At 46.1% G+C, this 15,112-nt stretch overlaps 2 protein-coding genes across 2 annotated transcripts in view; one reads left to right on the plus strand and one right to left on the minus strand.

Moving 5' to 3' along the window:
* The window catches only part of Sycp2l (synaptonemal complex protein 2 like), a 55,136-nt gene extending 53,171 nt beyond the window's left edge, over positions 1-1,965 (minus strand). The window contains exons 1-2 of the mRNA XM_059262627.1: positions 1,918-1,965; positions 46-183 (exon numbers count right to left, since the gene is read on the minus strand). Coding sequence (XP_059118610.1) covers positions 46-183; positions 1,918-1,965 — 186 coding nt within the window. The remainder of the gene's footprint in view (positions 1-45; positions 184-1,917) is intronic.
* Positions 1,966-7,082: 5,117 nt separating this feature from the next.
* On the plus strand, positions 7,083-13,926 carry Gcm2 (glial cells missing transcription factor 2). The gene is made up of 5 exons (XM_059262300.1): positions 7,083-7,172; positions 10,127-10,379; positions 10,517-10,629; positions 11,362-11,487; positions 12,994-13,926. The coding sequence occupies exons 1-5, from the start codon at positions 7,083-7,085 to the stop codon at positions 13,924-13,926; spliced, it is 1,515 nt and encodes a 504-aa protein (XP_059118283.1).
* The last annotated feature ends 1,186 nt before the right edge of the window (positions 13,927-15,112 follow it).

A 15,112-nucleotide genomic window follows, 5' to 3' on the forward strand; every position in this document is an offset into this window, starting at 1 on the left:
GCACACATTGGCTTTTCAGGCCTCAAAACAAATCAAACCACTCGCCTCATTTATCAATCTGTCAAGATGGTGTAGGAGGAGATGGTTGTATTTTTGAGGCACGTGACTCTCTTTCTGCTGCAGATATTCTTCTATTATGTGAAATCCTTTGCCATGGAATGCATCATTGACAAGAGACTGAAGCTGGAAAGGAGATGGTGTGTGGATTATTAATTTTCCAAAGCACATTCGTTTTATATCAATATTTTAAAATAATGGTAAACTCAACAAAAATTCTGTGTGAGCTGGGGATGTAGCTAAATGATAGAGCTTCCACCTAGCACAGGCAGGGTCCTGGGTTCAAGGCCCAGCACCACTAAAGAAATGAATAAATTTAATTTTGTGGCTGGGGATATAGTCCAGTGGTAGAGCACTTGTCTAGCATGAGAAAGACCTTCTGTGTCAACATCCATACTGCAAATAATAATTATAATTCAGTGTGAGATAATATAAAGCAACTTGAACTACAAAATAGCAAAATGTCTGTTGACAATCACTCAAAATATTAGTTTTCATTAGCTTTGAACAAAAGGTCTAGACATGGGAACTACAAAATAGTAGTGTCTATTGATAATCACTTATCAAAATGTCAGTGCATTCATTAGCACCAGACAAAAGTTCTAGATGTGGAGTCAGTGGGGCCCCTGCAGCAGCTGTGTCTCCTTGGGGTTTCTTAGCGTTCAGACTCCCCGTGGACCCTGTTTGAGTTCGGACTTAAGGAAAACCACTCTTCAATTATGGGTAAACAGGTGAAAGCACCCAAGTCTAAATCAAATCTTCAAGCCTAGGCTCACCCGTTAAGGGTCAGAAAACAAAAGAGAGAAAAAGCGAGCTAATATCTAGAATAAGGTGAGGTCTTGCTTGCCTCAGGCTTTTGCACACAGTTATGTCAGGATTCCTGAGCCTCACCACCTTCTCTTCAGTGAAGCTGACTCTTAAGTACCAACTTAAAGGCAGGGCTTCCAGGATGGCCTCAAATGGAGCAGGCCAGGTGCTTTCCAGCACTACAACCCTGCTCTATCAGGTTTGGGCAGCTGGTGCTTGGCTCTCTGCAGGTCCTAAGTTCCCTGAGGATAGGCATTGAATTTGTTGTCTTCAGTGCTGGCTACTTCTACTTGGAATAAATGCTAGACACAGGATAATTTACAGTAGGGTTCTGGAAAGTCCCACAGGTATGGTTAGCATGTGATACCACAGTAGAGTAAGCCAGGATTTCTCTGCTCCAGGCTTAAGGAACAACTACGGGGCCAAGGAGCCACCCAGAACTCCCAACTATAACACAGAGTAGAAAATAAACTTTATCATTACCCAGAAAGCACCTTGGGTCTTGACAGTTCCAGTATCCTCCTTAACAGACTGCAGAGGATTTTCGTTTTTCTGTGTGCAATAAGAAGATGTTCTTTAAAAAAGGAAATAAGAAATCCTGTCTCGAAAAATCAAAAAAAAGAAGAGTAAAAAACGAATTTCAAGTTCTAAAAATAGAAAAGTTTACACAGTTGTTTGTACACTTCACTAATCATAGGTTTAAATAAGAGTGGGTTTGTTTTAAATGTTATCTCCTTGGACACAGTCTGTGGAAACAAAGCACCATCTCACGAGCAAAACAAAAAAACAAAAACAAACCCTGAATAAATGTCTAGACAGGATAAACAAAGTTTATAGAGAGCGGCATAAATTAGCAAAGGACTTTGAGTTAATAAAATTCATGTTTAAATTCATATCCATATTCAAAGTTTATATTGCAAGTTGTCACAAGGAAGTAGATTCGAAGCTCCTTTTATTTGTGACAAAGTTTAACATTCGGGCTTATACAGTGAAATTTCAAGGTTTAAATAGCCACAGCACACGGAAGTTTCCAAACGTATAGTGGGCTGGTACGTTTTCATCAAGGGGCGGTGCCTGGTTGACGGTTCTGCTTTTACACATAGCCGCCAGTCTCTTACAATTTCATGGGCAAGTACAGGGGTGCACAAAGTAAATCTCTGCTAAATGGCTCTCTTTAAGTCACGCTGAAGGCGGCTGCGGTGGTACTTCCTGTAATCCCACTACTTGGGAGGTCGACCAAGGGTTCAAAATTATCCTCAGCTACGTGGAAAATCTACAGCAGTCTGGACAAATGAGACCCTGTCTCACACACGGCAAAACTAAAGGAAATCTACTTTAGATTAACAGTCCTACTTGTAGGAATTTAATCAAAATCCCTAATGTCAAGTGTATTTTTGCAATATTTTTACCATCATTATGTATAAACAGAAGATGTCAAAGACCCGTGTTCATCTAGACTTGTTTTTCACCAGCGTGCTGGCCAATGACAGGTAAAAGCGGGAGCTCGAGGGGTATTAAGACCCTATCTGTCACCAGGATTGTCCTTTTCTTGCTGATGGCTGGGTCACCAGGACTGGGAAAGAGAGAAAGAGGTCTGTAGAAGCGCGTTAGGAAAAGCGCTGAATAGTGCTCTCAAAAGAGCTGCGGAGTTCCCGTTCTCCATTTCCCCTCCCCAGTGGCTTTTTGAGAGGGGGATCAGGATCTCAGTTGTTTCCTCATCTTCCTGGATGCTGCCAGCCAGCGCCAAGCAAACCCAAGAGGTTGGTGCGCCCCAAGGTACCCCGGTATCCCTAAGGATTTGTCTGGACCGCCAAACGAACGGTGCTGGGCCTCTGTGGCCGTGGGGGGCTGCCTAGCCCGAGCGCAGAGAGGACAGTGCTCCCTCGGTGCCCCGACCCTGGAAGGGAGGCCGGGCTCCTCTCCCTGAAGTCACTCACCGCTGGCATCCTGAGGCTTCAAGCGACACTGCCCCCCCAGTGTCTGCCGCGCCCAGCTGCGCAGCCCAGCTCGCTCCTCTGCTAGCCCAAGATCCCCGCTGAGATCAAAGGGAGGATCGGTCGCAGGTGATTCTTGGAGTTCACTCTTCTCCAGGAACTCCAATTGGAAGAACCTGCTACCGAACTCTACTGGACTCCCTCCCGGGGTTTGTAATTCTAGAAAGCACGCGAGTAACAGCAAGGTCAGGCTGCCCTGCCGCCTGGGCACACTCGTGCAGGGAATGCGGGTAAGGCAGGGAAAGTGTGCACCTGTGTAGGAGTCGGAGGTTTTGAACTCTCACCGTTGTGGCAGAAGCCAGTGAAGTTTACTGCCCTCTGGAATCTGACCAAGTTGCTAGACTGAGTCACTGTGGGGCGCGGGGGTTGAGCTTGGTTTGGTTTCAGGGTCTCATTCTGCACTCTAGACTGTCCAGGAACTCACTCTGTACCCCAAGCTAGCCTGGACTGCTCAGAAGGCTGGGATTAAAGTGTGAGCCACCAGGACAGGCTCCCTGCTTCATCTTGACCAAACAAAAGCACCCTGGGAAGGGATTCTCGTTCAGAAAGTGGTGTGGTCCCTCTGAACCAGACTTGGACCCAACATGACTAATACAACCCTGATACAACAAAATAAAGTGTTATATGGTACCTTAGTCAAAGGAAGAAAGATCATACTTATTTTTTTAGTCTCACTATGCAGTCCAGGCTGATCTCTTACCTCAGTCTTCTAAGTGCTGTGATTAGAGACTTGACCCACCTGAGAGACAGATTTTTAATGGCTTGGTTTTCAACCACTTCCTTTAACCTAAGTGTGTGTTCTAGGGACAGGCTGCTTTTTGAAGAGAGACCAAATATGTGAGCCCCACGACAAAAATAAGTTGTATTATGGTTTTCTTCGTAGGATACAGTGCTGGAGAGGTGGCTGAGCCTGCCACAAAGCCTGGGGACCCGACTTTGATCCCCAAGATCCAGACGGTAGAGGGAGGGGAGTGACTCCTGTAACTTGTCCTCTGACTTCCAAATAGCACTGTGGCATGTGCGTGTGTGCACGTGTGCACACACACACACACACACACACACACACGCACATACACACACACACACAAATAAATAAATATAAATAGATGCCTCCTGAATTCCAAACATCCCTTGTGTAAAGCCTGACTTTTATTACAACCAGACACAATTTTAGGCTGTGATGCTTCAGAAGACATTTGCCAAATGAACAAAAAGCATGTATCTACAATCCCTGTTAATAAGCCCAAACTTGCAAGCCTGGCCATTTGTCTACCCAGTACTGAACATATCAGCTCCTAGAAAGTATGATGTCAAGACGATGTAGTTAATTTGCCTATTTTAACCTAACCTTTGCAAATTGAGAGACTTGCTCCTTCCTGAAATTCACAGGTTCTTTCGTATTAACTAGTGATCAAGAATGTGACGGACAGGAACCAACGCAGAGTATCTTAGGTCAATGCAAACACTGCAGCAGGAAAGAAAGCCCAGTCTTGAAAAAGTGGTAACCAAACCCAACCTAAATGTACTTCAGAGATGAAAAATCGTTTTTAAATATTAGACAGGAAACATCATTTTCAGAATTTGGAGAAATTATATACTTCCAAACCCTACAGTGGCAATGCATCTCAATCTTGAGAAGTTATTAAAAGCAACAAGACAAGCATCAATACACCGTAGTTTATTTATATTTTCACTTTGATTAGCTTCTTTTACTAATGTATTTTACCCCCACACCATTATAGGGCAACAATTTATGTTCATTGTCTTAAGCTGTCACTTTTAGTGAGGTTTAAACTTGTTTTAAAACAGTCAATAGTTTAAACTAAAATTTGAAAGACAAGCAAACAAAAAAGCAACTGAATGGCAGGAGCAGCCTGGGCCTTCACAGTCAGTAACATGAGGGCGCACTGGAAAGTGGAGACACTTCGTTGTCCCCAACTACACTTCAGTAAGGTGAGGCGATTTTTAGAAAGGAACTTTGGTAAAACGTTCTGAAGTTAACAAATCTCTTTCATCTGGTAGGACTTTTCGTATTTAAAATAAGAATCCAGCTTGGAGCTAGAGGAAGCAAGCTCAGGAAATGCTCTCAGCGGGCACCCAACCCCGATCCCCATCTCTTCTCATCCCTGTGGGTCCTAACTGGCCCGCCGGCTTTCTATTGAGTTGACCCTCCCTAGCAAGCAAGTTGACTGGGAGGTAGAGGCCCAGGAGTGTGCAAGATCCCTGTTTCCTGAGGTTGTTACACAGAAACCCTGGCGGTAAAACGCACCAGCTCTTTTGAAGTTTGCACAGAAGCGGGCATTACTCCTGCAGAAGGCGCTTGCCTGGCTCTGATCAAGCCGAGTGAGACCCATGCTGCCCTGCTGGGTCTGAGATGCCAGTGAGCACCCCAGAACGAACCTGAACCGGGAACACTTCCGCTAACAGCGACCTGTACCGTGTGGGTTTTGCTCGTTTATTTTTTTTATTTATTCGCGTATCTATTTATTTACTTACTTATGTATTCGTTTGTTTTGGCTAAGACGGACAGAGGAAGAGTGCCAGCTGCAAAACCAGCACGGGGAAGAGATTCGGAAGCCCACCTTTGCTCACGGCCTGGGATCGCGCTCTGCAGTGGTGAGCGAGCAAGCGAGGAGAGGAGGGGAGGAGAGGAGGGGAGGAGAGGAAGGGAGGGGAGGGGAGGAGGGGAGGGGAGGGGGGAGGAAAGGGGAGGAGATGAAAGGAGGAGGAGGGAGGGAGGGAGAGAGAGAGAGAGAGAGAGAGAGAGAGAGAGAGAGAGAGAGAGAGAGACTCTAGTGGCATCCTTATATTGAATGTCTTGGGTGCCAGAGCTGTCAAAAAGAGACAGATGAAAGAGAAAAGTCGCCTCAGGTTGGGGAGGAGGGTGGGCTTTCAGCCTCCTAGACAACATTCTCCTCCAAAGCCGCTGAGGATAAAGGTGATCTCCTAGGAGTAGTAGCGACAGAGGCAATACAGTCTGTTTTAACAAGGGTGTTCTTATGGGTGGCAACGGAGAACTCACAAACCCCTGGTCTCTCTAACATGGGTGCTGAGGGAGAGAGGAGAGGGGAGAGGAGCGGGTGCAGAGAGGAAGGAAATTCTTTGGGCTGGGAGCTCCAGCGGCAGAGTTTTCTCTCCTCCCTCTCTGTCCGTCTATCCCAGGGTCATCTGACCCCAACCTCCAGATTCACTTCCCAGGACTTTTCCCGGTGGTCAGGACTGCCTGAAGTGTGCCTAGGCTTGAGAACGTACTGGAATGCTAAACTTACTCTCAGACCAAACCACAGAACCCAGACTTGAGAACAGCGACTACTCCAAGAACCCAGAGCTCCGAGGAGCCTGGCCCCTAGGCTGCAGGGCCCTGCTGCTGGCTCTCCAGTCTCTCTCACTTTCCCCACAGCGCAAAGCTCTGGAGAGACTTTGCTGGAAACCTTTGCTTCCAGAGCCTCAATCCAAGCCCTGTCCAGAACCAGCAGAGAAGATGACACGCAGTCGGTTTTGGTTCTCAGCATAAATTAAACTGCTCTATTTGCTCCGGTCGCCAACGTCTCAGCTTCAGTTTTCCTTCGCTCAGCAGTTCACGTTCACTCTTCCCCTGCGGTCTTGGCTCTGCCTAGGTAGAGAAGCCTGCTGCTGCCTGCTGTGGCTGGCTTCAGGTGCTGCAGAGGTTGCCCAGGAGAGGCAGAGCCGCCGAGTGGGTCCGCATAAACCTGCTTAAAGATGCTAGCTTTCAGAGGGAGACAATTCAGCACTGCAGCCAAGGACAGGGCACTCACCTGGGCCAACTGCCTCTCTCTCTCTCTCTCTCTGTCTCTCTTTCTCTCTGTCTCTGTCTCTGTCTCTCTGTCTCTGTCTCTGTCTCTGTCTCTGTCTCTCTCTCTCTCTCTCTGTCTCTCTCTCTCTGTCTCTCTCTCTCTCTGTCTGTCTCTCTCTCTCTCTCTCTCTCTCTCTCTCTCTCTCTCTCTCTCCCTCTCTGTTTCCCTCTCTCTCTGTCTCCCTCCCTCCCTCTGTGTATGTCTGTCTCTGCCCCTCCTCCACCTTTCTTCTCCCTCCTCCTCCTTCTTTTCCTCCTCCTCCTCCTCCTCCTCCTCCTCCTCCTCCTCCTCCTCCTCCTCATTTCACTCACCTCTCTCAGCCTACTTCTCATTTTGGGGAAGGAGTCACCCTGTGTACTTGTTTTTCTCTTTCAGGATCCTGGTTAGAGAGTCCTGGAAACCCTTGCAGATGCCAGCAGACACCACACAGGATGCAGACTCTGTGCTTTCCTATGGGATGAAACTCACGTGGGACATCAATGATCCGCAGATGCCTCAGGTGAGGAAGACACTGCGCTTTGGGTAAAATATGACACTGTCCAGCCAAAGGGGAAGCTGCAAGTTAATTCATGCTGAGACCCACACACACACACACACACACACTTCTGTGGGTCCTTAGATCTCTCTCTCTCTCTCTCTCTCTCTCTCTCTCTCTCTCTCTCTCTCTCACACACACACACACACACACACACACACACACACACCCCTCTGAGGATCTTCAGATCACACACTTCTAAAGGTCTTCAGACACACACTTCTGAGGGTCTTCAGATCACACACACACACTTCTGAGGGTCTTCAGATCACACACACACACACACACACACACACACACACACCCTTCTGAGGGTCTTCAGATATGGAGGGAAGTTGGACGCTACAGAAAGCAGAGGTCAGTTTAGAGATGTTTCTACTTAGAGTGATTTACTTGTGCCTCTCTGAAACACATTAAAATCTACAAAAATACAGATCTATGTTCCTAAGTTGTCAGGCCAAGCTCTGTATTCTCTCTCCATTCTCTGAACCAAGGCGGAAACTGAGTCTCTTTTTCTTGGAGGCTGAGGCAGGAGGATTGCCACAAATCCAAGGCCAATCTGGGCTCTTTAACAAAACCTCATTTCAAAGCAAAACAACAAAAAGCCTCACTCCTTACTCACTTATTCAAAGTTCAAAAGAAAGTTTTGGAGAAAACTCAGCAAATGTAAGTACTACTAATTCTCACATGGCCGAGTCAAGCTCTAGGAGGTGACTGGAATCTAAAACAAATGTCCAGACTGGAGTGACTTACTGAAAGTCCTCCACCACCTATGAAGCCATTCTTGACCCATACTCACTTCCCTAATAGTGACACGATCATCCTCTCAGGGTAAACTTCTTCTTCATTATCAGAGCCAAGTACAGGCAATGAACTCAGTAATTTGTGTTTGGATCAAAACTAATGACTTTCAAGTCAGCCCTGCAAGTGTGTGTGTGTGTGTGTGTGTGTGTGTGTGTATATAGTGTAGTATTCATGTGTGCACATGCACCCTTAGGGGCTGGAGAGGATTTGCTTCCCTAGCATTTGTGAAGGTGGGCTTCCAGTAAAGTCCTGGTTCAGGGTTTGAGACTTGGCATTTATGTGGCCTCTAGGCTGTGCCAGATAATACTCAGAAACGGGAGTTGTGTGAGCAAGGTGTGTAGCCTCTGGTAGAGTTCAGCATTATTTTATGCACCTATGTGTAGAGAGTTTGACTTGCTTGTGTTCAGCTTGCCTCCTTCAGCATCTCACGGTGCAACTGTTCTGAAAATAGACCACAGTACGCATGTGCCATTGTTGCTGCCTTCTGTCTCTGTGAATCTCCATAGGAAACAATCTAATCTTGTGTTTTGAAATGAATCAAACCCAACAATGCAATAAGAACATGACCTCAAAAATGTGTAGACTTCCTAGTGAACAGCAATTATTTTTACTTTCTTTGGGAATCTGCTTTTATTATTTCTTTTGTGGATATCATGTGTGCACATGTACATGCAGACATGTGCATGCCATGATGTATGTGTGGAGGTCATGAGTCAGTTCTCTCTTTCTTCCATGGGATTCAAATTTTAACTTGATGGTCAGGTTTGCATGGCAAGTACCTTTACCTGCTACATCGTCTCACTGGCCTAGGGAGTCTGATTCTTAACCAGGAGCTTTTCAAACCTGTGAGAATGGACAGGCACACTGAGGCATAAACAGCAATAACAAAACAATCTCTCTCTCTCCCTCTCCCCGACCACACACACACACACACACACACACACACACACACACACACACACTGGAGAAGCTTATCATTCTAGCCCTTCTGACTAACTGGGTGAGTGAGCCAAACTGGTTATGTGACCTTGAGAGAGACCTTGAATTTTTGTTAGTCTCAGGCTGCTGTGCTGTCATCAAGTGATGAAACCAGATAACAACCTCAAATTTCCCTCAGATCTACTGTCATCCTGTATAGGGTGTGTGTGTGTGTGTGTGTGTGTGTGCTGCCAATATATTAGAGGCAATGAAACCTAACTTCAGGTACACATACCCCACACAGACATATACACACACACAATTAGAAACAAGCATAAAATAAATCTTCAATTAAAGAATCTTGGCAAAGAGTTGAAAGCTTTCATTTTTAGAGCAGCCAGTCAGCTGTAAATATTTTAATTTTACCTTGATTTATATCATCTGAGATTATGCAAATGAGAAAAATGTCCCCAAATGCATTGGGAGAAAATATTTGAAACTAGTCATTCAAGCCTTGTCATTAGCTTACCTTTGTGATGTGCTCTGTGTCCCTTTTTCCTGGAAGAGATTAACTTGAAGCACTTCCTCTGTCTTGGGGATTTGGGTCATCAATTTAACTATGGACTGTTGTCTAGAAAGGGTGAGCTGTCTGTAGATGCAAAGAACAGCTTTTCCAAAACCAGAAAGTTTGTTTTATATTTGGACACCATTTATACACATTGTGGTGACCTTAATGCTGAGCTGTGAAGTTCAGGAATTAAAATGCACTCTCATCTTCCAGTGCATGAAGAAAGCCAAGAGGTGGCAGCACACACCCACACCCGTAACCTAACACTCAAGATGTAGAGTATTGAGAGTTCAAGATCATCCTCAGCTGTATACTGAGGTCCGCCTGGGCTAGACAATAGCTTGCTTCAAAAAAAAGGGGGAGGGGAGCTAGCAAATAGAAAATGCTTGGTAAAGCATCATTAATGTTGAAATTATATAGAAAAGGACATTGATTACATGCATTATTTAGGATCCGTCAAGCACGTGGCTGGTGACTGGAATTGTATACTAGAATAATTTGGGCTTATGAAGATTTCTGGAGTTACAAGAAAATCCTGATTTATCGTCCAGTGCTTGGAGGAAGTTAAAGGCAGGGTACCTGTAATTCTGGCTCCCTAAGCCCTCTTCTATTGACCGTCTTTTCCCAGGAACCAGCCCACTTTGACCACTTCCAGGAGTGGCCTGATGGCTATGTGCGCTTCATCTACAGCAGCCAGGAGAAGAAGGCTCAGCGCCACCTGAGTGGCTGGGCCATGCGCAACACCAACAACCACAATGGCCACATCCTCAAGAAGTCCTGCCTGGGCGTGGTGGTGTGTGCACGGGCCTGTGCCCTGCAGGATGGCTCACACCTGCAGCTGCGGCCAGCCATCTGCGACAAGGCCAGGCTGAAGCAGCAGAGTGAGGCCGGGACAGCGGCTCGGGAAGGGTGGTTTTCGAGCCCTGGGTTCTCCGTTCCCAGCTGATGTCCCCTCACTTCCTTCAGAAGGTTCTGGGCTGCGGGTTGAGCTTAACATTTCTCCTTCCGGGATTTGCAGAGAAAGCTTGTCCCAACTGTCACTCAGCTTTGGAGCTGGTTCCTTGCCGAGGGCACAGTGGATACCCTGTCACCAACTTCTGGCGACTTGATGGCAACGCAATATTTTTTCAGGTAAGTGAGGTCAAAACACCATTTGTACTAAGTATTTCTGTCGTACAACATGGAGCAAACTGCCGGCTACCTGTCCTGGAGATTAAACCACAGGTACCCGGTAAGCTCACTAGTTTCCTAGAAATCAAGTGATAGGCTATTGACTAGATTTTGTTGTTTCCCAGACAGGGTCGGGCTGCACAACTCAGTCTGACCTGGTACTTGCTAGGTAGCCCAAGCTGGCGTTGAACTCATGATCTTTCTGCCTTAGCCAGCTGAGTGCTGGAATCACAGCAGTGTGCTACCTTGCATGGCGTGGTGTGCTCTTAAGGGCCAGATGTACGAACCTAGTCACACTGACTAGAGAGAATAAGAGGGTTGCCAGCTGCCTTTTAAGATAACTATTGTCATTGTTGGCTTTTTTTTTCTTTGAGAAATGGGGTCCTGATAAGTAGCCCAAGAAGGCCTGGAACTCACTATGTAGCCCAGGATGGCCTCATACATACTGTGAACATCCTCCCTCAGCCTACCAAATACTGGGATAACAGGCATGAACTACCACAGCCAGCTAAGATGTCTAGTATTGATGCTGTTTGATTTTGAATAATGCTTTGTAGTTTTGAAGAAACATTTAAAAAAAAAAAAACAACTTGGCAATCCTGGAAAGGCATCATCTGGTTTGGACCAACTCCCAGCACAGCTGGCTTCCTTCTAGAGAAACAGATAGACAATTCAATGTCTTCATTAACACAGGCCAAAGGGGTTCACGATCACCCCAGACCAGAGAGTAAGTCAGAGACGGAAGCTAGAAGAAGTGCCTTCAAGAGGCAGATGGTCTCTTTCTACCAACCCCAGAAAAGGAGCTCCAGAGAGCCTCAGGTAATGGCCACTGACCCCACCCAGGGTCTGTGTTTATTTCCTGGATAACTGACAGCTAACTGAAAGATGAATGCCATGTATCAATGGCAAAGGTTTAATTTCGTATGAAAACTACATGTCTCCAACAAATGTCATTAAATCAACACTTGGCTCAGGACTCCAATCCCTCCTTTAAAATAGGTGAGTGGTCCTCCAGGCGATGACATCAGGATGCTTGCTGACTTGTACGAAGGCAGTTGTCCCACGGTGATAAATATAGAGCACAATTATCTCTCAGTGAGTTCCTGAATCTGCCCTGAACATCCTGTTGCTTTCCCTACACAGGCACACCAAGATAAAGTTTAACTTGTAAACTAGTATGCCAGTGGATTAATAATTAAAACAAAAGAACAATTGTAGCAATTCATTATAATTCAAGTTATTTTTAACTTATATGAGCTATTTATTTTCAAAATGTTCCACTGGGTGGGAGGGGGGTTATTAACCTAAAACTGAAACCTCAAAAAGCAAAATTGTGCTTAGGAGAGACTACTGTTTGTGCATATCAACACTGAATTAATAGGGCATCCTTGAGAGGGTTTTTCCGCATTTTGTGTTAGTTTTCTGTTACTGTAACAAAATACTTGAGACAATAAACTTTCAGAGAGGATAGGTTTGTTGGGGTTCATGGTTTTAGAAGTTTCAGTCTGGTTCCAGTGAGCCCCATTTTGGAGTAAGGAGTGCATGATGGGAGACACTCTTTACCTCATCACCTAAAACAAAAGAGAAAAAGAGAAAAGAGGGAGCCAATTCCCAATACCTCTGCTGAGGACACACCCCCAGTGACCTATAATCTCCTACTAGACCCCACTACTTTAAGAGTCCACCATCTCCTGATGGTGTCACCCTGGGGACCAAGCCTAAAACACATGGATCGTTGGGGGGGCACTTACGATCCAAGCACTAGTAGCAATGTTTATGAAGGAACAGATAAGTTTTCCCTAGTCAACTTGACCAAATTTGCATTTCCACCAAAACAGGCCAAGCAGGCAATAAGCATGAGCAGAGCAGCCCCTGACATTGTTCAAGCCCTCCCACATACCAAGCACTGATCTGAGACTTCATGCATTCCAGGGTTACAGAAACCCTGTATTTAAAGTGTTGATTCAGGCCCAGAGAAAACACCCATTTGGTTGGGAGGAACAGGGACAGGATTTGAAGGCAAGTCTGCATGGCTCTTAGGAGCCTCTTAGGAGTCTCCACTCTTAGGAGCACACAGATAAAAACAGGTACATCCGTTGCTCAACCTCATGCTGCCTGGCTATTAGAGACCTTCCTTGTTCGGTACATCCATTGGCAACCTCTGGACCCCAGGCCCAAATTGTAAACCTTCGTACGACATGGTCTGCAGGTGTATTTTATTTATGTGTTTGGCTGTTGCTCTAGATAACGATGCTCACATCATTTACATATTATATGTCATGGTATGTGTTGTGTGTCATATGTCTGTATTTGTGCCTTTTTTAGGTAGGAAGCACTCAGGATTGCAGTGGAAATCTCAATAGCATGCCTGTCCCGGAACCCCCAGAACTGTTTGACGTGATTGCTGATGCCAGCTTCCCTACTACAGGGCAGCCCTGCCCTTCCTTCCCAAACTCTGATGTTCACAGAGTTACCTGTGACCTGACCACCTTTCAGGGAGATGTAACGCTACCCTTGCAGAAATACTCAAATCCGAGCATCTATTTGCCCAGGCCACCTTGGAACTATGAATTGGCAGGTCTTGTGGGTACAGGTTCAAGTCCATATCCCACCCTGTATAAAGATTCTTCCGGTATCCCTGATGACACAGACTGGGTTCATCTAAACTCACTACAATATAATGTCAGTTCATACGGCAGCTATGAGAGAAGCTTGGATTTCACAGCTAAATATCATGGCTGGAAACCTGCACATGGGAAACCTGGCCTTGAAGAGAGGGTTGATTATGGGCAATGCCAGGCTGTGACCACGTGCCCTTATTACAACCCAGAGCTGCCCTGCAGGTACCTGCCAGTGCCACCAGCAGGTACCCAGGCCCTGCAGACGGTGATCACCACCACAGTGGCCTACCAGGCTTACCAGCACCCTGCTCTGAAACACAATGACAGCATGCAGGAGGTCGGCAGCCTTGCCAGCTGCACCTGTGGTTCTGAAAACCTGCCGGTGCCCATCTATCCACAAGCCTTAGACCCTCCCGATGCGGTCATCCAGGCAGCCTCTCCTTCAGAGAGAGCCCCTGGGAAACTTCCGGGAGATTGTCAGGTCATCAGAGCCACCCTGGCTTCTCCTCAAGAGACAGATCCCTCCAGGACAGACGGAGCAGACGCGTGGGATGTGTGTCTGTCTGGGATGGGCTCAGTGATCGGTTACTTGGATAGAGCAGGGCAGCCTTTTAACTTTGACAGTGAGGACTTTTAGAAGGATTTCAGGGTACAGGCACCATGATAAGGGGCAATTGTTGAGACGATTCATTTTGTATGTTTCGTTTTGTCTGTTTCACTATATTTATATGCAGATCAGAGTTAGCGTAAGGGTGAGCTGAGGATATCAGTGGGACATGATAGACAGGATGCTGGAAGTTTGCCCAGCGTTTTGAAACCTGTCACATCACATAGACTATTGGGACTGTGAGTCTCCCAAATGAACAAATAAATGAGCTGGAGGCCTGTGCTGCACAGGCCTGACTTCCCTTAGCTTACCAGCCAAGGCTCCTGTTCTTATTCGTCATGGTCTTTTCCTTTTAGACTGTTAGGGAATTTCACACAGCCGTGGACAGCATCGGGAGGCTGTTTAAGTATTTTCAGAATGGAAACCTGGAGAGAAATGTCTGAAACTTAGCGAGTGTTCTGTGGGCTTTTTCATAAATCAGCTGGTGAATTTGTAAATCAAGAGGACTCCTCCATAACCTGGAGTGCTATGACACCTGTGAACTGAAGCTCCCAGGAGAAAGAGGCAAAGCCTCACCTGTGTTAAAGATTCCACAGCGTTGATTGACTGGTGAGAACATCTGTAATGTTGAGAGCTGGAATGTGGCAGGTCTGAAGCCAGATCTGAGACTTTATCCTCTTAGGAGCTATTTATCACTTATTATTAAGGAAATCCTTTGGGGATGTACAAACAGACCCCAAGTTTCCACTGCCCCAAAGGCCAAGAATGTCATCAAGTAGCCCCGTAGACCCATACAAATATTTTTTGTACCTTACTGGACAACCTGCCTACCTGTGTTTCCGCAAATATATTTTTCAAATACTTTGATTTGTGAGTTCCTTTGTTCTGTTACTATAGAGACTTCAGGAAACTGCTACAGTCAAGTTGGAACATTCTATTGGGGGCAACCTGAGCCCATGCTCACTGACATTTAGCTCCATAATAAATTATCTCTCATTTCCTTTGAGGTAAGAGTTGTGGCTTTGTGTCAACACACCCCTGTAATCCCAGCACTCTGGAGGCAGAGGCAGGAGGACACACTGTGACCCTTACTGTAGGTGGTGTTTCAAACATCAGACAGCTTCTGTTTCATGAGTCACTCAGGACAGAAGTTCGGACCTGTAACTTGCAGATAAGACACAACTTACTATACAGTGAACACATTGAAATCATCACC

The sequence above is a fragment of the Peromyscus eremicus genome, chromosome 5, assembly GCF_949786415.1.
Source record: "Peromyscus eremicus chromosome 5, PerEre_H2_v1, whole genome shotgun sequence".
In the NCBI taxonomy this organism is placed as follows: domain Eukaryota; kingdom Metazoa; phylum Chordata; class Mammalia; order Rodentia; family Cricetidae; genus Peromyscus; species Peromyscus eremicus.